This window comes from Chelonoidis abingdonii, chromosome 6 (genome assembly GCF_003597395.2).
Source record: "Chelonoidis abingdonii isolate Lonesome George chromosome 6, CheloAbing_2.0, whole genome shotgun sequence".
Taxonomy (NCBI): Eukaryota; Metazoa; Chordata; order Testudines; family Testudinidae; genus Chelonoidis; species Chelonoidis abingdonii.
In genome coordinates, this window is record NC_133774.1 from 93,703,119 (window position 1) to 93,726,985 (window position 23,867).

General features: G+C 41.5%; 1 protein-coding gene across 1 annotated transcript in view; it reads left to right on the forward strand.

Annotated features, from left to right (window-relative positions):
• FRMD3 (FERM domain containing 3) overlaps positions 1-23,867 on the forward strand; it is a 229,575-nt gene that overhangs the window by 159,998 nt on the left and 45,710 nt on the right. The window contains exons 7-9 of the mRNA XM_075067252.1: positions 18,010-18,097; positions 20,196-20,284; positions 23,125-23,188. Of these exons, the coding sequence (XP_074923353.1) occupies positions 18,010-18,097; positions 20,196-20,284; positions 23,125-23,188 (241 nt within the window). The remainder of the gene's footprint in view (positions 1-18,009; positions 18,098-20,195; positions 20,285-23,124; positions 23,189-23,867) is intronic.

Below are 23,867 nucleotides of genomic sequence, written 5' to 3' on the forward strand. Positions count from 1 at the left end.
GAATGCTGCCTTGGGGAATTGGATTCTATCTCCACCTCAGTCACAGAGTTTCTGTGTAATGTTAGACAAGTCACTTGCAGCAGATTTTTCACAGGTGATCACTTAACTGCAGGGGTCACCGACTAGTCGATACTAGAGCATATCCTAGTCGATTGTGATCTCCGGCAGCGCAGTGGTGCTGCTGCTAAGACAGGCTCCCTGGCTGCCCTGGCCCCACAGGTCTCACAGAAACAGCTAGCGTGGCCCCCGGGACTGGGGGCAGGGGCAGGAGTCTCCCTCTGTGCACTGCTTCTGCCTGCAAGCACTGCCCCTGCAGCTCCCATTGGCTGGGCGACCTGTGGGAGTGGTGCTTTCAGAGAGGAGCAGCATGCGGAGCCACGTGCCCCTGCAGGGGTCCATTGGCCCCTTTCAGGAGTGGTGTGGGTCTAGGGTAGGCAAGTTAGTATTGGGTTTCAATGAATGTCACTCTTCTTTTATTTTGCTAAGAGAAGACTTTTGCTTTTCTCTGTATGAAATAGCTGGGTGAAATTCTGATATCCTTCAATTTTATGGACTTTATGTAAAAGGTCTTTGTTTCTCTGAACCATTGTAATGAACCTTTGTTCTGACCCTCTGTTTTTAAGCTTTTAAAATTAATTTTCATACATACCAATCTGCCAATGGTTAACTGTTCTCACCCTCTGAGTATGCCCTTTTCAGTGCCTTGTATCCAATACCCTGAAGCTATGCAAGGTTGGTCCTGTCTGACTCAACATCCACTCTATAAGACAAACAGCTCAACAGTTAATTCCCTTTTTTCTCTATTACTGTAATTCCTTCTGTAGTCCCTTAACCAGACTGTATGTTTTCTATTACATTAACTGACTCTGCTTCCTTGGGCTACTAAGGCCATAGTAGTTGTTTGGTCCAACTAGAGATGCAGCTCTTACTGTTTGACTTTATGCAACTCGTTTTACAGAGGAAAGAAAATATGCCATTTCCAAATGTTTTCCCGATTGTTGATTCACTTACAGTGTCTCCATTATCTGCATTCACTTTGAAGGACAGAACAATACTGCTGAACATCACAAATGGTTTTTACTGGAATCAAAATGATTGCTCTCTGTTCAAAGTCACATATTCCTTATAAACCATATGGTGTATCATATGACTTTCTAATGGAGGATTTACCATTTTGATAGTCCAGTAGCTGTTGACCACTAGCTGACAGCCAGGATTCCCTGAGATGAGACATATGAGAAGAACCGAGACTGCTCGGGTTGTGATACTCAAATTTCCTTTTCAAGACTGAAGGGGTCTGGGATTTTTTTGCTAATTTGACTGGAAAGTACACTAGCATGAATGCCTATAAATGAAAATGAAGGCTCTCTGTTACACCAGATGTTGATTAATAATCTGTTTTTATATTTCTCACATGGAAAATAAATATCTTATTCTTGTTTGTTGTTATTGTTATGTATTTATATTACCGTAGCATCTACTCATGGACTATAGTGCTAAGTGCTATATAAACACAGAACAAAATGACTGCTCCTGCCCCCAAAAGCTTACAGTCTAAGTGCAAGACAAGAGACAAAAGATGGGGAAGTACAAGGAAACAATGAGACAGTATTGGTCAGTAGGAGCGGCGCCAGGGTTTTTGGTGCCCTAAGCGGGGGTCCTTCCGCGCTCCCAGTCATTGGCGGCAATTCTGTGGCAGGGGGTCCTTCCACGGCTCCTGGTCTTCGGGGCACTTTGGCAGTGGGTCCTAGAGCGAGTGAAGGACCCGCTGCAGAATTGCCACCGAAGACCTGGAGCGCGGAAGGACCCCCTGCTGCCGAATTGCCACCAAGGGTGGCAAAATGCCGCGCCCCCCCTCCCCCAAATCCTAGCGCAGTCGCCTAAATGGAAGCGCAGGCCCTGTTGGTTAGCATGATAGCAGAAATATCAGCACACCACCAACCTGTTACGTTTTTTCCAGGCATTTTGGCAGAGGAGAGTTTTAAGGAGGGTTTTGCAGGAGGATAATTCATCTTAACACAACAGCAAACATTTCTGATGCAGCAAGTGGACAGGCTGGAAAGGATCCCTTACCATTAGTAAATTGCAGTCTCAAGCAAAGACATTCTTTTTCAAATGATACTAAAATATCTCCCTGGGGGAAAAAAGACTTTTAAATAACTGTCTGTGCTGAATGTAAATTTTTGCACAAATGTTTTGAGGCTTTTTCTTTTAACACTGATCAATAACTGCCTGATGACTTATAGAGAAGAAATAAGTAACATAATTTTGCCATTGTATGTTTTAGTGGCAAGAGAATTTGCAGTGAGGTAGTGAGATTACTGGGAAGCATTCTTTGTTTCCAGTGCTCCAATTGTACCTTAATGGTCTTTGAGAGACTGTTCTGATAGGAACTGAAATTCTTAAGGAAATTTTTACCTCTCTAGAGACCCAGTTCAATGCTCGTTGAAGAGTATTTGCTTTTCTCCAGTTCGGTAGAGAAGAAGGAATCTCTTTTAAAGACATCAGAAGCAAATTCTTGAAAAGGCTGTGAATCTAATTCAGTTCTCAGCTACTGTATTAGCTTCTACACCTTACCTTTTAGATTTTGAGAATGTAGATTGAATAGGCCATTTCATTTTATAGAAAAAGCAAATAATTGGTTGACCTTTTAGTTTTGGTTTTACTTTCTGGTTAGGGGAACGAGGCAATAACTATTATGATAAACTTTTTTGAATATATTGCACCTCTGTTTAGACTGATATATGCACAGTTGTACCTTTTTAAGATGATTTATTACAATTACAAAAAATTGTCTGGTTGAAGACAAATATAAGAAATCCAGTGATGATTGTGGAGTATCTTTCTTTTGAGAATAATGACGACTTTGAGGTATTAGAAAGACAATTTTAATATGGAAAACATTTAAGTACAGTCAGTTTAAATATATTCATATAGCTTTTGATTGTTTTCATTTATCTAATGAAATGTATCAATTACCAAAATTTCATTCTGCCTGTCTGACTTATTCCTGCAATTTCAGCTGGCTGTTGCCTTACTACTAAATATTAATGTTTATATTCATCCTGATTTTTCAGGGCAGATACCCCTAACTCCAATAGTCCCAGACATTTCTATGCTAATACTGGCATATCTTATAAAAACAGCTGTTTTGATAGTGGTTTGTTTTGTAGTTCAACAGCTTTTAGATTTAACAAAACAAGTGGCTCATATTTAGAGATGGCTGCATTTCAGTGGTGAATGAAGTGATCTTTGTATTTAGTTTGTGTATCACTTTGTAAAGCATGTTTGTATCATTGAGGATGAAAAGAACTAGATCAATGTAAAGATCTTTCCCTTTAACACTGAAAATTCTTTCTATTGCTGGTATTAGAGGTATCCAAGCTGTATAGCTACTGCCCAGCCTATGTTGCCATAGTAATACCAGACAGTTATCAGAAATGTCTGATAGAGAATGAATTTACATTCTTATGATCATTTTACTTAACATGCCCATTCTAATATAAACTGCATTTGGGGGACCAAACATCAACCACAATTCACTTTGCACTTTTCAGAGGTCAGTAAAACCCTCAATATCTTCAGCATGTATTTAAATGACTATTGTAAATCTACGGAAGGTTTAAAAAAAAACAAACCATAAGCACCAGTCTGGATTAACGGGCTTCCATTTCAATTCTGATTGACATAGGCAGATTGTTTGCAGTATTGTGGTAGCTGTGTTGGTCTCAGTACATAGGCAAATGGGTCTATTGGAGTGAGAGACTTTCCTGTCAAGAGATAGTGAGCAGATCCCTTCAGCAGGTGAACCTCAGACTAAGGGTTTTGTCTTGTCCAATTTTAAAGGAGGTGGTCATTTGTCCAGTAACATTTCTTCTTTAGTCTGCCACCTTTGAACGCCTTCTCTACAGCTGAGGAGCTAATGCAGGTTAACATCAGAGGCGACACTTTGCCAGGTGGGTATAGAGACTAAGTAGAATAAGGACCCGGTCCAGCACAAAGTATCTGCACCTTTTCAAGCTTTGTAAGCCCTGTAATTAGAGTTGGTCAGAAAATGTGTTTTTTTCCTCCATAAAATATGTTGACAAAAATGAATAAATACCTTGCCGTCATATTTTTTCTGCAGTATGAAAAATCTCACCCATTTTCGTGAAAAATATAGGTTTTATTTGAAAAAAAATTCCTGAAAGGCTGAAATTTTGCCAGTTTTGGTTGCCAAAAAAATGAAAGGTAAGTTTTGGGTTTGGATTTTTGATGTAAACTCCCCCCAAAATATTCAGAAAAAATGGAAACTTCCATGGAGGGAAAACAAGCCATTTTTCATAGGAAAAAACATTTCAAAGACATCAATCTGTAACTGTGTGTCAGTAATGGAGGGCGGAGAGAGTGAATCAGACCAAAACTAACGTTTACACAGCAAGCCTGGAGAGAATTTTTGGAGGCATTGAGTTAAGGAGCAATCTCCATATGAAATCAGCTGATGTGATGTCTTAGAAATTGTGACTTAAAGCAGCAGTGGAACTTCTGGAGAAATCCTCTGTTTTTTTGTTTGTTTTTTTTAAATGAAACTTGTATTGTGAATAACAAGGAACAAAATTTAGATTGGTTTGCATGATTTTACTGGGAATCCCTTGTGAGTCAGAAGCACATGTTGTTCAGTGGTAGGAATAACTTGCTAAAGTGGAAAAATATGGTCATCTTATGCTGTGCCATTTGTTAGAGCTGCCCAGAGACTGCTGCTTTCCCAGCAAAGTTCTCTTCTAGAAAAGGCAGTTGGAACTATGCGTATAGAATGCATTTGTTGTCTTCCCCATGTTTATTATCCTCTAGCTAATCTAGACTTTTGGAATTGGGTTCTGCTGTTCACCACCACTGAATGAATCCAGATGCCTCTCTGCAGTCCAGTTAAAACCGGTTCTCCTGTCACCTTCCATGTGTCAGGCACCAACCGTGCTGAGGCTCAGGGCTTCCAGTTTCCCATCTCTTTCAGCTCTCCTTTGGCCACTTCTGTCAGCACAGTGCCGAGAGCTGCTACAGTGCCAACAGTACAAGCGGCAGCTGGGCACCATCCTTTGATCTTGCAGTGCTGCTTTTGCAGCCACCACACTCAGCCCCGAGCCTCCTGATGTCTCCAGCCTCCCTTGCAGTGCCTACCTCAGGGACTCTTACTCCACAGAGCCAGCTTGTGCCTCCGGGACACCCTTTGGTGTGCCAACAGATGCCCCAGCAGACTCTGCCTCCACCAGCTACACCGGCACTGATTCCTGGTCAGTCAGCTCCACTGCAGTTTTTACAGCCAGAGGAATTAAGGGTGTCCCATGCTCCTGCTCTTCTCGGCACCAGTCTGTCACCAAGACCTTTAGCACCCTGCCTTCAGTACTCCCCTACCACTTCAAGCCCCACTAATGAAGTGTGGGAGGATGAGGACGAGGAAGAGGAGTATGATGACCAGATGTTTTCCTTCAATACACTCCCCAGATTCAGTTACCTACAACTGGGAGATGCATTACAGCATGAGCTCCATATCCTCAAGGCTATCCACACTAGTAGGGAAATCCCTGGATGGGACCACCTATGCCCCCGGAGCAATGGCCACACTGGGGGGTCCATGGGCCTACACCACACCACACTCGGGTCTTCCACGGCCTGCCCGGAGGAAAGCTGTCAAGCCCTCCCCACTGCCTGCTTACACTGAAACACAGATAAGATCTCAAGTGCCCCGCACAGCTCTTCTATAGCGATAACACCACAAGATGCCATGGTGCCCCAACCACCTCCTGCTACTGATGAGCTCAGTCACTTTCAACAGTTGTCTGAGAGTAGCAGAAGAGCTCAAGATTATCCTGAAGGATGTACCTGAAACACACCACGAGCTCACCAACATCCTGCAAGCTATGACCTCCTCCAAAATAGCCCTACCAATTAATGGGGCCATTATGGAACCTGCTAAAGCTATTTGGGAGACCCCAGCTACAATAACACCCACTAGCAAGAGATTGGACCGCAAATATTTTGTCCCATCTAAGGATTCTGAGTTTCTATTTACACATCCCTCATCTAATTCGCTAGTGGTCAATGCAACCAAACAGAAAAACAAATACCAACACTTCCGCTCCACTCCTTCAGACAAAGATAACAAGAGACTGGACTTCTTCAGCTGCAAAGTGGATTCTTCTTCCACTTTGCAATTTAGAGTAGTGAACTATGTGGCACTCCTAGCAAAATATGACCACAAAAATTATGCTAAGGTAATGCAATTTATTGATGATATGTCGGAGGATAAACAACGACAATTTAAAGCAGTGGTGTCTGAGGGCCAATTGATCTCTAGCACAGCTCTTCAAGCTGCCCTCGATGCTGTGGACGCAGCAGCCAGATCCACAGCCATAGTCATGTGGCGTGCCTCATGGCTTGCTTCTTCCTCCTTTCCGAAGGAAATACAGAATACGTTCAAAGATCTCCCTTTCGATAGAGACAAGCTCTTTGTCTCTACAACCCAATGAGGTCCTTCACTCCATGAAGGACTCTCGTGCCACACTCCGATCCTTAGGCATCCAAACACCTGCCTCAAAGAAGAGACGATATAGATATCAGCCATACCAATGGCCGTGTTACCATACCTTTGTGTAACGTCAACCTTTCAGACGCTATGATACGCAACAACCTAAACAACGACATAGGTCCAGGAACCAACGATTTCGCCCTCTGCAAACAACGGCGACCCACCCTCCTAACTCAAATAAACAAATTTGAAGCCTTGGTCAAGGGTATAGAAAACCTCGCACCCTCTCCAGCACCAACTCCAACCAACCATTTTTTTGGACACCATTTGCATCCGTTCCTGGCCAACTGGAAAACCATCACTATGGACAGATGGGTCCTGGAAATTATCAGATTGGGTTATCCCATCCCCTTCCTCTCCTTACCTTCCACGCACCCTCCTACCCCATCCCTCTTCAGGGACCCCTCTCATGAAACAATTCCTCTGTCAGGAGGTACAAGGTGTCTCTACATCTCAGAGCAATAGAGGAGGTACCCCCTCAACACAGAGGAAAAGGGTTTTACTCCCACTACTTCTTGACAGAAAAGAAAAACGGCAGTTGGCGCCCTATCCTCTGCCTTCGACATTTGAACAAGTTCGTCAAGAAACAGAAATTCCGGATGGTTACTCTCCCAATGATGATTCCGATGCCGGAACAAGGAGATTGGTTTTCAACGCTCGACCTGCAAGACACATTTCCATGTCTCTATCCACCCTGCCCATTGATGTTTCCTCAGGTTTGCTGTGGGAGTGCAACATTACCAATACAAAGTCCTCCCATTTGGCCTCTCCACCGCACCATGTGTCTTCTTCAAGATACTTGCAGTTGTAATAGCACATCTTGGGGTGGGGGAGAGGGAAGGAATCCTCATATTTCCTTACCTGGACCACTATCTCCTCAAGTCTCCCACTCAGTTAGAAGCAAACCACGCAACTTTTGCAACCCTTCACTGCTTCCGCACCTTTGGGCCTGGAAATAAACAAAACCAAATCTACCTTACAACCTACCCAACAAATCGACTTCATTGGAGCCCACCTCGATTCCATCACCTGTCTTGTATCTCTCCCCCAGTACAGATTCCACACAATGGGCATCCCTATTACCCAGATAGGTGCCAGCCCACAGACTACTGTCCAAGACTCCCTACAGCTCTTAGGACATATGGCCTCTTGCATATTGGTGGTAGCAAATGCTCGCCTGTACATGCGATGCCTTCAGGGTTGGCTAGCCACAGTGTACAAACGAAACAAGCACAGGCTAAGCAGGTTACTAACTATGCACCAGAAAGTCAAGGACTCACTTCTCTGGTAGACCTCTCCCACATAGGCACTGACTCAGCACCCACCGGCAGCTACCCGCCCCCTCCTCCCCCATTAAGCTCACCTCTGCCTCCTCCCTTGAGCACGCTGTGTGCCCACTTTTTTTCCCTCTAGCTCTCAGCACTTGTGCCATGAAACAGCTGTTTCGCGCAGCTGGGAGGGAGGAGGGAGGAAGGGGAACGGGGTGTGCTCAGGGAAGAGGCAGGGCTGGGGCGAGGATTTGGGGAAGGGGTCCAATAGGGGCAGGGAAGGGGCAGAGTTGGGACGGGGACTTTGGGGAGGGAGTTGGAATGGGGCAGGGAAAGAGTGGAGTTGGGACAGGAAAGGGGGTGGGAAGCACAGGCACCCATCGGCACTGGGGAAAGTTGGTGCCTATGCTCTCCCATCAACCTCTGCACCAGGATTCCCTTCTGACAACATCCCCCTTCAATTACCATCACCACAGATGTATCCCTCACAAGATGGGGAGCACACATCGGCCACCTCACCACTCAGGGTCTCTGGGCCACTTCAGAAACAAGCTTAACATAAATTTGCTAGAGCTCCAGGTCACGTGCAATGCCTGCCTCCATTTCCTTCCCATCATCCAAAACCATCAAATTCAAATCATGACCGACAACATTGGGTGCATGTTTTATGTCAACGGATAGAGGGGAACCTGGTCACACTCCCTTTGCACAGAGGTGGTAAAACTTTGGAACTGGTGCCTTCAACACAATATCCATATCTCCTCATAGCTCAGCTCATTGTTTCCCATACAGCACGAGTGGGAACTCAACAACTCCATTCTTTCCAACATTTTCCAGACCTGGGGTTATCCCCAAGTGGATCCATTTGCCACAGCAACAAACAAAAAATGCCCGACATTCTGCTCCAGAGCAGGCCTGGGGAAACACTCATGGGGAGACGCCTTTATGCTCTGTTGGACCGAAGCTCCATGTATGCATTCCCATCAATGCCTCTGTTGTACAAAGTAATTCAGAAGATATGAACAGACAGAGCGAACATCATTCTCGTAGCCCCAGCGTGGCACAGACAACCGCGGTACCCCTTCCTCCTGTGCATGTCGGTCAAGCCATCCATTCCTCTTTTCCCCACTCAGCAACCTCCTATCACAATGCAGGGGACAACTATTTCACCCCAACATACGATGTCTCCACCCGAGGGCCTGGCTGATCAATGGTTCTCTAATGCGGAGTTAACATGTTCGGACCAAGTACGCACTGTCTTGCTACACAGCAAAACATACAACATGCACACTACCTACATGCGTAAACGGAAACAGTTCACATTTTGGTGCTCTGACAAGCAGACCTCTCCAGTTTCCGCTTCACTCCCACTGATACTGGTTTACCTGTTACACTTTAAAACATCTGGCCTCTCTATGAGCTCACTCAAGGTCCACCTCGCGGCAATCACTGCCTTCCACCATAAGATTGCCTATCCAATCACCAAAAGGTTCCTGAAGTGTATCCAGACATTATATCTGGATGTGGAACCACCTGTTACACCTTGGGATTTACACCTAGTCCTCAAAGCCCTGATGAATATACCCTTTGAACCGATGGCTACCTGCTCCTTTTTCCACCTGTCTGTGAAGACTGCCTTCCTCATAGCAATCACGTCTGCCAGATGAGTAGGAGAAATGAGGGTGCTTATGGCAGACCCTCCATATATCACATTCTTCCATGATAAGGTCACACTCCGCATACACTCTTCCTTTTACCTCAGTAAACTGAGACACCTCCCAGCATTTCCCCCCAAACCTCACGCTAACGCCTTTGAATCAATAATTTACACTCTTATGTTCACAGAACATTATCATAAATGGTTTTGTTCTATCCAGGTAAAAGGAAGACCCCCAGACATTTTCTCTACTACTCAGTGCTCACAAGGAAATGCTATCGCTACACAGAGACTTTTCAGATGGATTGGTGACTGCATATGCCTTCGTTACCAATTCAGGCAAATACAACCTCCTATGTCAGTTAGAACACTCTACCAGAGCTGTGTCCACTTTCCCATCTCTGCAATGTCCCACTGTTTGACATATACAAGGCAGCTACCTGGGCATTGAGCTTTACCTTCACTAATCACTATGCTCCATCCACACTGCAGCATCTGACACCAGATTGGGTAGAGCTGTCTTGTCAGCAGCCTTCTTGCCTCATCTGAAGTCCCAACCATCCGACGGGATACTGTTTTTCAGACACCTGGAGTGGAGCACCCCAGGGACACCTCTCAAAGAAGAAGAGGAGGTTACTCACCCTGTGCAGTAACTGACATTCTTCGAGATGAATTTAAAGCTTTTGCTCTGTTGTGATACCAGTTGCCATGGGAATCCCAAGAGGAGCAGTGCCATTGCTTAGATAGTTTGCAAAGGTTTGCCTTGCTATTTTTAATGTAAAAGACTCAATGACAAACTACAGAACAGGGTTGGAAAGTAGTTTAGAAGATTTTTCATTCTGCACTTCTCTATAAAGTTATCTGCATGGTAATTTCATCGTAACTACTGCAAAGCAATGCAGTCAAAAACTGTATAGCAACTGAGTTTACTAACAGTGCCTTTTTTACTTCTGGGCTAATCGTAATAGATCTGTATTTATGGGAATAAGGCACTATTTAGAGTTTTAGATGCTTAATTCTCCTTAGTCTCTCCATCAAAAACTAAAAACCTAATGCCAAGTCCTGAAGTCTTTACTCAGGTCTTAATATAGCCTGCAATCAAAACTGTTCTTGAGCACATAGGAAGTTTGTCTGAATAAAGGCAAACTAAAAACTGTAAGGATTTCAGCATATCGGACACATGGCTTCGTAGAATTTTCAACTAGCATGGATAAAAAAAGATTTAAAAAAGTCCACAAATCTGGTAGCTGCCCCTGACATGTAAGAAATAAATCACCCAGAGAATTCTTTATAGAACACAGGCAAATCCACAAACTTAAAAGAAAACTTGAATATCTTGAGTTCTGCTAAAAGATGCCACACATGATCTAGCATATAATGAGATGGAGAACATTTCAGAGATGGAGGGCCTTCATAGAAAATCCCTGTGATCTATCTTGTTGAGATTATAGCAGAGAATGATCAGCATCAACAACCTTGAGTGAAAGGGAATCTCAAAAGGGACTTCATTCTATGTTGTTTAAACCTGTATAAATTTAGAGGAGTGGAGGGTTTGCAGTTTGCAGCTTACATTGGCTTCAGTGGAAACTGAGGATGCTTAGCACTTCTGAATAGATCATTGCATGAATGCTTTGTAAGTCTTTGAATTGCTTTAACCTGTCCACAGTTTAGTGTTGAGCAATGACTCCTGGAACGAACATAGTATATAAGGCCTGGTCTACACTATGCGTGTATACCGAATTTAGCAGCGTTAAACCGAATTAACCATGCACCCATCCACACAATGAAGCCCTTTATTTCGATATAAAGGACTCTTAATACCGATATCTGTACTCCTCCCCGACAAGGGGAGTAGCGCTGAAATAAGTATTGCCATGTTGGCTTAGAGTTAGTGTGGCCGCAATTCGATGGTATTGGCCTCCGGGCGCTATCCCACAGTGCACCATTGTGACTGCTCTGGACAGCAATCTGAACTCAGATGCACTGGCCAGGTAGACGGGAAAAGCCCCACGAACTTTTGAATTTCATTTCCTGTTTGCCCAGCGTGGAGCTCTGATCATTCATGGACTGTACGGGAGATACTGGATCTGATCGCTTTATGGGGAGACAAACTGTTCTATCAGAGCTCTGTTCCAGAAGACGAAATGCAAAGCATTTGAAAAAATCTCCAGGCTATGAACAGAGTCACAACACAGTGCTGTGTGACAAGCGTAACGGAAAGCCAGAATCAAATGGACGCTCATGGGAGGGGGAGGGGGGCTGAAGTCTCCAGCTATCCCACAGTCCCCGCAGTCTCCAAAAGGATTTGCATTCTTGGCTGAGCTCCCACATCTGAAGAGTCAAAAACATTTTCCCAGGTGGTTCAGAGTATATCTCGTCAATTTAGCCCCTCCCCCACCGTGAAAGAAAGGGAAAAAACCATTTCTCGCCTTTTTTTCAAGGTCACCATATGTCTACTTACATGCTGCTGGTAGATGTGTGTGCTGCGGTGCTGCACAGCAGCATCCCTCCCCTTCCTTTCCTGATGCAGATGGTACAAATTGTTGAAAACATCCTCATCATCCATGAGTGCTCTTGGCTGCCTCGTTGAGTCGGCCGGGGTGTCTGGGCAAAAATGGGAATGACTCCCGGTATTCCCCTCTTTAAGGTTCTCCTGGAGAGGCAGACGGTGCAAAAAGCTTGGTACCCGTTCTCATCATAGAAGCTGGAGGCTGAGCTCCTCCCCACCCCTTTCATGTCTAATGAAGATTCTGTATTGCCTGGACTATCATAGCAGCTGGAGGCTGCCTCCCCTCATTTATCTCACTAAAATCAGTTTTCTATTCCTACATTCTTTATTACTTCATCACACAATGGGGGGACACTGCCACGGTAGCCCAGGAGCGATGTGGAGCAGGAAGCAACAGATGGGGTTGTTGCAGGGGCACCCCTAGATGGCATGCAGCTCATAATTTCTGCAGGATATCTGGGGCTCTGACCGGAGCGCCTGTGCTCTCTGGTTGTCTAGTAGACTTGCCCCATATTCTCAGCAGACTGACTCTATTTTAGATAAAACATAAAGAGGGATGACCTGGGGATGTTACAAAAGGACTGGTAACATCATCGCTGATTCTAAAGCAGCAGACAATGCAAAAGGACTGGTAACTGTCATTCCAATTTCAAAACGCAGCGACGGTGGAATAGACTTGGTAACAGTCTCTGCTACCTTGCAAAGGCAAATGAATGCTGCTGTGTAGCACTGCAGTATTGCCTCTGTCAGTGGCATCCAGTACACATATGGTGACAGTAAAAAAAAAAAAAGCTGAACGGGCTCCATGGTTGCTGTGCTATGGCGTCTGCCTGGGCAATCCAGAGAAAAAGGGTGGTAAATGATTGTCTGCTGTTGCTTTCATGGAGGAAGGATTGAGGGATGACATTTACCCAGAATCACCCGCGACACTGTTTTTGCCCCATCATGCATTGGGATCTCAACCCAGAATTCCAGTGGGCGGGGGATACTGCAGGAACTATGGGATAGCTACCCACAGTGCAACGCTCCGGAAATCGACGCTAGCCTCAGTACATGGATGCACACCTCCGAATTATTGTGCTTAGTGTGGCCACATGCACTCGACTTTATACAATCTGTTTTAAAAAACTGGTTTCTGTAAAATCGGAATAATCCCGTAGTGTAGACATACCCTAAGTGTTCAGCAGCAGGTGGCTCCAAGTGATACAGAAGTGATTACAAAACCATGAATAATAACTTTTAAATAATGCTTTGCACTGGTAGATCTCAAAGCATTTTAGAAATAGGTGTCATTATCCCTGTTTCACAGATGGGGAAACTGAAGTACAGAGAGTGGAAGTGACTTGCGCAACATCATTCAGTAGGCCAGTGGCACGAAATAAATCTGACCAACACTTTTTTGATTCACTAGTGCATGGTTCCCTAAAAACAAACATATCATAAACTATTTAAAGAAATGAGACCAATAATCCTGTGAGGTGCACCCTCAACTCTCTGACTGCAGCAAAGGATGTGCTTTTCTTCTCATCAGGCCCCAAATGATAGGGAATGAAGGAAAAAGGGATTTTAGATGTGAATTAGTGTGGTGGTCTGGGGAAGCAAGTCGTGTCAGTGGCATTGCCCTTAATCCACATCCCTGGAAAGCCTTTCCCATTGAGCTACATAACTCCCTGGCCTTCAAAGAGCATCAGATCCAGAGGTGCATATGGAAGTAAATAGTGGGAGTTTCTACATCTTCTAATGTGCACTTCTCGTTAGTTTAAAAGAAAATAGCAGAACACATTATGAGCTGTTCAGTTCTTCAGTTGGAGTATCTCTTCAGAGTTTTAGTGGAGCTTTGAAATGGATAGATTCTAGTGGGATAGTTGCAGAGTTCACACAGGATAAGTCATTAATGCATAGCTTATCCCAGTTGTAGAACTCTGAATTCAAATCAGAAATGCATTTTTTCATTTTGTATTGTAGACTGCCAGGCTTTTCTGCACACAAAAATACCAGTCCTTTTTCCTGAGTGCACAATTCTGGGCTTTCTGACCTGGAAACTGATTGAAAATGTAATATATTTAGGATTCTCTTTAATGCTGAATAAATTATATGTGTGCACATGAGGCCTACTGGAAATACAAGAATTTCAATCAGGAAAGCTTACCCAGCTTTCCTGATTGAAGTGAAATATAAACCACAGAGATACTTGGTTATGTTCCCTAGTTTGCAGGTTAAGGGCATTAATTGGATGATTTCCCCCAGATGAAAGGACTTTGTATGAGGCCATCTTAAGCAGAAAGTTTAAAGGCTCCTGACACTGATCAAAAGTAGCATTTAATGTTAAGACGGTGATCAATTTTCAGCTTGCTCTGATGTTAAGATTTGACATAGGTACATTTATTTAGAAAAAAGAAATTATCTCCTTACCATGAAAAGGGCCAGTTAGGTTATTAAGGTTAGGTTTAGTTCATTCTCATGCTCTTGCTTGGACAGTGTAGAGGTCATCAAACATGTTGTGTGCCTCCATGATGATATATCCTGAGCCATTTTTGCCATGTTATGCAGTAGGATAGCTATGAGGAATATGTGTCTGATGCCATCCATCCATCTTGTTTTAGGACTTTTGGGGGGTCTTTTCCGTCCTGCTTTCGTTGGGTCAAAGTCAAAGATATTTCTCGCAGGGAAGCTCAGGCAGAATAGATGACCATGCCACCTTATATAGTGGTGTGCATCCATTTGAGAAAGCATGATCTGTCTAGTTAGGAAGAAGCTCTCTTCATTCAACTTAAATTCATACTGTTTGATGTTTTTGATCATTTGTAGATACTTCATCTGAGTGGTGTCCAACTTCTTTATAGTCTTGATAGTGTTCAGCCACATGTCACATATTGACCACCAAAGCATTATATATCCTTAGCTTCATCTCTCTGCTTATCAAGGTTTTTGTTTTGTGAAAGATGTTCTTGATGAGGTACCTTTGTACTTATGACAATTTTGCAGTGTAGGCTTCAAGTGCTTTCTTGTTGCTAACCAAATTATTGACAGATGAGGTAGATGAAATCACTGACAATGTTGACTAGATGGTTGCCCAGTAAGATGCTAGAGCCCATAGCATGTTCAAAATCACCAACTGGAAGACTTCTTTTGGTTTTTCTCCAATTAATTTTCAGTCTGAGCTCTTCACCGAGCTTTCTAGGGCTTTAAATGCCACAGCCTGCTAATCCACTAGTTCAATAACTAGCACTATGCCATTGGGAAAATCGATGTTGGTAAGGTTCTTATCAAAGGTCATGCCTAAAATACATTTACTTAGTGTCTGGTCAAGTACGTAGTCTTTGACTGCGTTGAAGAGTTCTGGGGATGCAATGCATCTTTGTCGAACTCCTGATGTAATTCGGAAGAAGGCAGTTATTTTCCCATTTACAATAATGCAGCTTGAGGAGTCGTCATATACGAGATGGAACAGTCTACAGAGTTTGTCAAGGAAGCCTGTGAGTTTCAAGATCAGTCAAAGCAATTCCTTGTTACTAGTGAAAAGCGGCCTTGAAATGCAGTGTGAATGGGATGCTTAAATTTTCATGCCTTCTCAATAAGCTGGCACACTGTGAAGATTTGCTCTATTGTGGAATGGCTGGGAGTGAAACCAGCTTATGGTCTTCTTTTTCTGAAGATATCCGTGGGTCAGACCAATAAGACAGAAGCAAAAATTTTCCTCGGGATGGATAGAAGAGTAATGCTGCAGTAGTCACAACAGTCTTGTTTGTGGCCTTCGCATTTCTAAAGCAGTAAAATAGTGCCTTTTTGCCAGTTGGATGGTACTGACTGTTCTCCGGATGATATTGTCAGTGCCTGCAGCTGCAAATAATAGCTGGTTTGGCGCTTTTTAATGGCTCCGCAGGAATTCCACAGATCCCTGCCATCTTATTTCCCATAGCATTACTGATATCTCTGTGTATTTTGTCAATAGAGAATTCCCCTGGTTCATTTTATGCAGAACAGGTCATCTCAGCAGTGGTCTTAATATCAGGCTCCAAAGAAAATTGGGGTGTGTTTAGTAGCTGATTGAATTTGTACTCTGTAATCTACAAGTACATGAGGCAAAATCTTGTACAATTTATAATATTCATTTACAATATGGTCCAGCTCATTATTTCTAATTGGTTTACACTTCAGTAGGATTGCTCAAAAAGAGGTAAGTGGGTCTCCTCTTTTGCAAAAATTTCTGAACAAAATGAACATTTTTAGTTTAATATGTTTCTTGGAATTTTTCAGTATGTCTAAACAAATGTTTATTTCAGATTGCTTTGTTTTCATACTTTTTACCCTTTTTTTCATACTGGAAAAAGTTGGGAGAAAGGGAAGAAATGCCTTGTTCTTCCTAATCTCTAACCCCCTGAAAGCCCCTCATCCTGAACTGAAAAGAAAATTTTGATTTGAAAGAAAATGAAAATATTTTTCAGTTTAATAATAATGATAATCAGTTTTGAAGGAATTATTTCACAAAATTATTTGTGAAAATTTTTTTCTTTCCAAAATCTATTTTTAATCAAGAAAAAAAATCAATGAAAAGTTTTTGACTAGCTCTTCTCTTCTCTTAGTCTCTGAGTTAATGTTTTACATTGCTCTGATGTAGATTATAAGGTCCAGACATGCCAAAGTAAATAGTGAGGCAGTGTGCTTCAGGGGATAGGGAGCACTGGACTGGGACTCAGGAGTCTTGTGCTCTGTTCCTGGATCTCTCACCTATGGTGTTTTAGAAAGAGAACCATCAACATAACTTACTTAAACTTTCCTGAATAAAACACTGGCAGAGACTAAAATTAAAGCAGAGAAACGAATGTGAATTTTCATTATGGCAAGAGAATAACAGCGGGGTGCCGCAAGATTGTGTACTAGGTTTGATGTTGATTAATATATTTACTAATGATTTGAAAAGAGGGGTGAGTTGTTACAGTTGCCAAATTTGTAGATAACAAAGGTGTTTGTTAGTCACCCCCAGGGAGACTGAGAAATGCCGGAGAGGACCTAAGAAAGCTAGGATAACACTGCAGGCAGCACAGTGGCAGAGGTAGTTCAATGTTTTGTAAATGCAAAATCATGCACATTGGAGGAAAACATTTGAACTACTCTGATGCCTTATAGGGTACTAAACTGATTGTATCACCTCAGGAAAGGGACCTGGACATCGTTATGGGCAGTTCAATGAAGTTCTTGCTTCAATGGGTGGCTGTGGTCAAAACAAACTAGATATTAGGATACCACAAAGAGCTTTGTATCTCATATCACCAATGCATCTATTTGAAAATATTGGCATTCCACAGCATCTTAAAAAAATAATCTTGCAATGGTTTATAATGGAAGCTGGCAATGAAAGCGTTAAAACCAGTAACACTTGCTTCATAGTTGAGACTTTGCATTCCATGTTTTAGGCTTTAGTGAATATTTACGGTTGATTTGGGATCACCCCCTAAAAATAAGGGCATATAATGGAAATGCTGACAGATTTTAAACCATGGTGGTGGTAGCAAGCTCTGCTATAATTAGACATGTGTCTCAGTAGTCTGTGTAATATGATTGCCTTGTCAATACCCTGAGCTGGAAGGAATGTATCTTAATCTGGACAATCCTTTTAAATTAGTTTGGGAGGTTGTGTGTGGAAAAAACAGATGCTGAGGTTTATTTCATTGTAAGACTCAACTTGTGCGTACATGAGAAGATAACAGATATTTGATGGATACTTGATAACCGTGATTAACTGGACAGATCACTGAAGTCCTGGCGGTATGCAAAAAGCATTAAAACATAATCTGAAAAGATTAGGCATTAGGGCAGAGCACCAGCAGAAATCACATAAAAGATCTTCTAGTTCCCTCTTTGTAAATGTTATATGATTGAAATTGTGTATGTGTTAGTAGGTCTTTTCCTTCTTTGTCTGGTTTTGATGACTGTGGCCTACTGAACCGAACCGAAGTATACCTTTTATCTTATGTTTTTGTTAAACTGATACATTTGCCTTGTGTAATTTCAGTGGACAGAGCCCAGCTGTTGCTGAATTTAATTTGCTACTGAAAGCACATTCTTTGGAAACCTATGGGGTTGATCCTCATCCTTGCAAGGTAATGGTTCAGGGTTTTTTAAATAAATTATCTTCTTACAGGTTAATAATGAATTAGTCCCATTTTTGTCCAGCCATGTGTACTAAAACATTTCTGGAAGAGCCTCCCCAGAAAGTTAGAGAGATGTTGCAGCTTTGTGAAATGTTGATTGACAAACACCTGTGTGTCAGTCCCAGAAGTACTGCCTTGCATAGGCAGTATTTCAGAGTGTGACACTCTAGCATGCTGTGTCAGTATGAGGAGATCTTTTTTGGGGGTCCTGGCAGGTCACAAGTATTGTAATTCCATCCCAATCGTGTGAACAGCTTGTAGTGCTGTGCTGTCCTCTTACAACAGTTATTGCTCATAACTGTTTCTAGTCAACAGAAAATGATAGCCTAAGTAAACATACTAGGTAGAGTATATTTTGCTAAGTGTACTATGTGAAAAGTTTTGATAACTGATCTTTTCTTTGCCATTCAAAACTCTCCCTTAATGTAATCTTATGAAGGGGTTTACTAAGTTTCAGTCTTATATAGTGCATGTAATTCCTGAGAGACAGTATTTTAGAGTTAAACACATATTCTAAAATGGGAAATACTTCACATTTTCTAAGAATTTCAGTAACAATGTGTTACTGTTATCCAGAAGCCACAACCAATTGCTAGGACTTCTGGGCTAACATTTTGAACACAAGTGTTTCAGTTGCAGCTGCAAAATATACAAACCATAACACAAACAGGAAATTGCATATACAAAAGGGTGAATTGGACATGTACTTATGTACTCAGCTTCACAGTCTACTGCTTTACTATTCTGTGTTTCTTTTACAAAGGTGTCTTTGGTTATAACCACTAGCTGGCTCGTCTCGTGTACAAATGAAGCCACCATACATCTGTATTTTTGAGTGATGGTGATTTGCCTTTATAATTTTGCTGTTAAGGTTGCCAGTTTTTATGATGCTCTAATTGTTGTTTTGAATTGTTATATTTCAATAATACTGCATTCCAACATGGTTTTATGGGGCAAACTAAGTGACCTATAGATCCCACGCACACTTGTAGCAGTTTACCACGCTCACCATTAAATAGTCAACCCTTATCCAAAGCTATATCTACATTATTGCAGATATTTCTTTCCTAAATTAGATAAGGGGCCTGATCCAAAGCCCACTGAAGTCAGTGAAAAGACTTCCCTTTACTTCAGTGAGCTTTGGATGAGAACCAGACTGCATTATCTCAGATGTCATTGTATGGTTATTATAGACTTTTTAATGGTAATCACAGTAGGGTACTTACATTTGAAACTGTGTCCCTCTGTGTTTTTTGCTTTTACTTTCCACAGGAAGCTTAAAAAAACCCTGATATTCTTTGACTGCATAATGATTTGAAATAAAGCTTATAGAATAGTGAAGCAGATTAAGCCAGGCAAATGAGCATTTGGAAATAGGCATAGGAAAGCTGATTAGTATAAAACATGAACTGACCTAAACTTTTGCTCAAAAAAATTTGAATCCAACCTTTTCTCTGTGGAATTCAAAAAAGTTTGGTGTACTGATTTAAAAGAAAACACCACTTGCTTTGCACTTCTGGTTTCCTCCAAAATTGGAAATATCTAAATACAGCAAGAAAGGCTGTCTTGTGGCAGTATTTCCAGCAGAGATGATATTGTGAAGTATTGGAAATCATATGAGAGAGCTTGTTCCTGTGCATTTCAAGGCTGAAGGACATAAGATGAGAATACCACATTTGGGCAAAACTGAATCCCTTGCACACGTTGGTGAGCATTTTGATATCAAATGGGACTATATGTGTACGTGTTTTGTAGAAAAGAATAAGCCTTTCATGTGCCAAAATCTACATGTGAAGAAAAACAAAGCATAAGACAGTTTTATCCAGTCAAATAGTAAATAGGAAACAAGACTTTTTAATGCTGAGGACTGAACTTAGATGTTGAGAAAAATGTAGTTGACAAATAAGAGTTAGTCCTAAGAAAAACGCAGATACCGTATCTGTGACTGCAATGGACTAAGAATTTATACCATCAACAATATACATACATATGGGGGGGGGGGAATCAAACAAATAGCTTTAATTTGTGGTTTTTCTCTTATTTTAAGGATTCAACCGGGACCACTACTTTTTTAGGATTCACAGCAACGGGCTTTGTAGTTTTCCAGGGAAATAAAAGAATTCATTTGTTAAAATGGTAAGAGTATCAGCTGTAATCAGGTTATTATATAAGATTATTTTAATTGTGTTTTTCCTCCTAATTCCTTTAAGGATGCTACAGGGAATATTGAAGATTCACTTCTTTGCCCTTCCACATTTTATTTTTCAAGGATTTTTAGATCACTTATGAAAAAGAAATTGGTCTCATTCTACTTCTTACTGGAAATTAGTCTACATGACAAACTTGGGCAAGTCAAACTAATTGACAGAGATGCTCAAAAACTGAATAGCTGTCATAGTGGAGATCACTAATGTGGTATAATGGCAGGGGTGCAAAGGGAAGCTTTCACAATTCCTACCACGTTCTGCTTGGCTCTTGAATGTGTTGTCAATTTCTTATTCAAATATGAAAAGAAAAAATAGGATTTTTTTTTTTAAAAGTACTCCAGGTAGGAGAGGAGGTGGGATTTTATATGTTTATAAATTATCATTCCTTGGCAGATTTCTAAATATAAGTAAATTTGGCCCCTATGCTTTTTCTTTCTTAAGGCAACTTCTTATCTCAAGGATTTCACTGTTATAGGGCAAATCTGAAGCTATGACAACATTAGTGAAGACAGATTGAAGCTTTCTTGCCAGCATTTCCAGTCTTTTTCATAAAATCTCCTGCTTTTTGGTAGCTGATGGAATAACTTAGAAATGATGGTGTCCGCCACTTATTTTCATCTTAATTAGCTCTGATAAGCAAGGATTATGCAGAAGGTCAATGGTCAAATTCTAGAATAGGCCACTGCTTTGATTAGAATTATTGGCAGTTAAAGTTGTATTTGGTGTGGCATACAGCCAAGTCTTTGGCCCAGGCTAATTTCCCTTTATATCACTCCATTGGTGCAAGGGAATTAATGCTGCCCCAGAGGGTCAAATGGGGATTCTCTTGTCACAGCCTATTCCCATACCTTCCAACATTCTTGGAGAAAACTCTAGAACTTTCAAGTGTTCATAAAGTTGCACAATTTTGAATAATTATGTAGATACATACCAAGACTAAGAGAGAGAAGGACAGAGGAAAGAAGAGATGCAAAAGTCTTCAGCATTTCATATTCTTCGCCATTTGTTTCCTGGCAAAATGTTTTATTCATCTGTCTCATCCTATTACTAGCATTTAATTCCAGTCCCCAATCATCTACATTGCAAAATAACCTCTTCCTCGAAATCAGTTTAATTGCTAATAAAAGCAACCCCACTCAAAATAACCACCTTCATTGCAGGATAAAACCAAACCGAACACCACCCCAAAAACCAGTACTTCATGCCAATTTAATTGCAAAACATCCCCACACACATACTGGAAGTATTGGGGGGAGCACTGGGAGAGTTTTCATTGATACCTCAGCCATCCTCCCCACTTTAACTCCAAAGGTCTGAGTGGGCAGTTCAAGCAGTCAGAGCAATTGCTGAACAAATGACAGGAGCAACTGCCTCCTAGATGGCTCTTTACATGTAATGTTCCCAGAGTATCATCTTAGAAGGGGGTGGAACGGAGCTGTCACTGATTGCCATTCCCCAAGAGGTGAGGGAATAGGGAAGATAAGCCATACAGATGGGGATTTCTTTGTAGACTGTTTTTTTTTTCCTGCAGATGTACAGAAACATTTTAAAACCCCATAAAGTTGGCCGGTCTGGAATCCCCCACTTGCCTAAAATGAGAGTAGCCACCTCTATCTATTTCTTCCTAAACTGCAGGCAAATGAAAGCATTCTTGGGGGTGTGGCTGGAGCACATGGATCTCTGGTGATCTGCAACCTTCAGGCATCTTCCCTTGTGTTAAAACCTTTCATTGTATACTGGCAAAACATGCTCATCTCAAATAACTGGATCAGTCAAAAAAGAAAAAAGAAGCAAAATATTACCCTTCTCACAGAGCCTCAGTTAAAGTATCTGAGTAATCATCAGTCCTTTCATTGATATGGTACATTTATAATTAAAATGCAGTACCTGTCAGAAAGTTTTTTCTTTGTAGCACATTTTTCTTTACATCTAGAATCTCTTCAGTGCCAACCATTTGCTTGCTAAAGTCTTAGAAATGTTTGAGAAACTACAGTAATTTTAATAGGTTTACTCATTTCATAATTTATCATGCAATTAAATGAAAATGCATAAACTAGGAGGGGAAGGAGGTTATTGCACTACTGGTATGTCCTCTTTTAGTGATTTAAATCTTGATTAAGACACACAGTAAAATATGTTTTATCTCATTGTACGTAATATTAGAGATACTAAGCATCATAAAAATCCATGCAATTTAGCATATTATGCGCTATTTGTAAGTGCTCGGATACAATGATGAGTGACATCAGTGCATAAATAAGCAGGTATGCAAATAGATGGAATATTGCTGGTGAGAAATGAGATGCATTTGCAGCATTCTTTGTGGAAACTTCAAGGCCTTTCTATGCAACATCTGACTCCTAGAGATGTTACCCGTTTGTCATTTTAAGTACCAAATGGGTTCCAAGATTTTAAAGATGAGAAATTGATATTTATACTTTAGAATTTTTATCTCCACTTCACATCTCAGCAGCTTTCTTCTCTTTCCTCCCTGGTCCAAATGAACTCTTTAAAGGCTCACAACAATGTGGAAAGTATAACATCCCAAGTCTATTCTCTACTCTGAAAAAAAATTAGTACTGTATATTGTTTGCTCTAGCATTATGGATTTTACACTGTTTACCAAGAGTGCACTGTTGATGAGATAATAGCATTGTGTTCCATGGCAGCCTGCTCTATATTTGTAAATCAGTTACATTTGCATGAAAATGCACATCACTTTTATTCACTGCAATTTTTTCCTTTACTGAAAAGATTTTTTCTTCTTAGGGCTGATGTCTGTAAATTGAAATTTGAAGGGAAGACATTTTATGTGCTTGGATCTCAGAGAGAGGTTGGATATTATTTTTATACTAAATTAGTATGGGTGATTTAGATATAATTTTAAAAAGCTACTAATGTATTTTAATTTTAAAATGGATCTTTTTAATGGGTGGTTTGACAAATTGTATTTCATATATTGTAGATTACGTATAAAATAAACTTACCTTTTTTCTCAAAAACAATAAAAAGACATCTACTTTGACAAAGGGATTAGATCTGACAACATCTATTAGGTTTATCTAATCCAACCGTGCGTTGCAGGGATTTTTCCTTACAATTTGTTCCCTAGTATTTATCCAATCTAGTTTTAAGGGTCAAATTATCTAAATGTGGAAATTGCACCAGCATAAAATGTGAGTAATGCACAGGGGTGTCAAACCCCTGACCTATATGGTTAAATTTTCAAGTGGGCTGTTACAGGGTAGACTGGTATTTTTAAGAGGGAACTGGCAGGCCACTTGAGCCTCATTAACAGCCTCACTATGGGGCCTGACAAAAGGCAACTGGATTTTAGAAAGAGGGGAGAACAGGAAACAGGGAGAGGATGCTGTGGTAGTTACTGCAAAAGAGCTGCTGTGAGCAGAAGGCTCCTGCAGGGACTCTGAGAAACCAGGGGAGCAGCAGTGGGGGTTTGCCTGCTGATGTCTACACTAGAATAAAAGACCCATGCCCTGGCCCTGGCTGGCTCG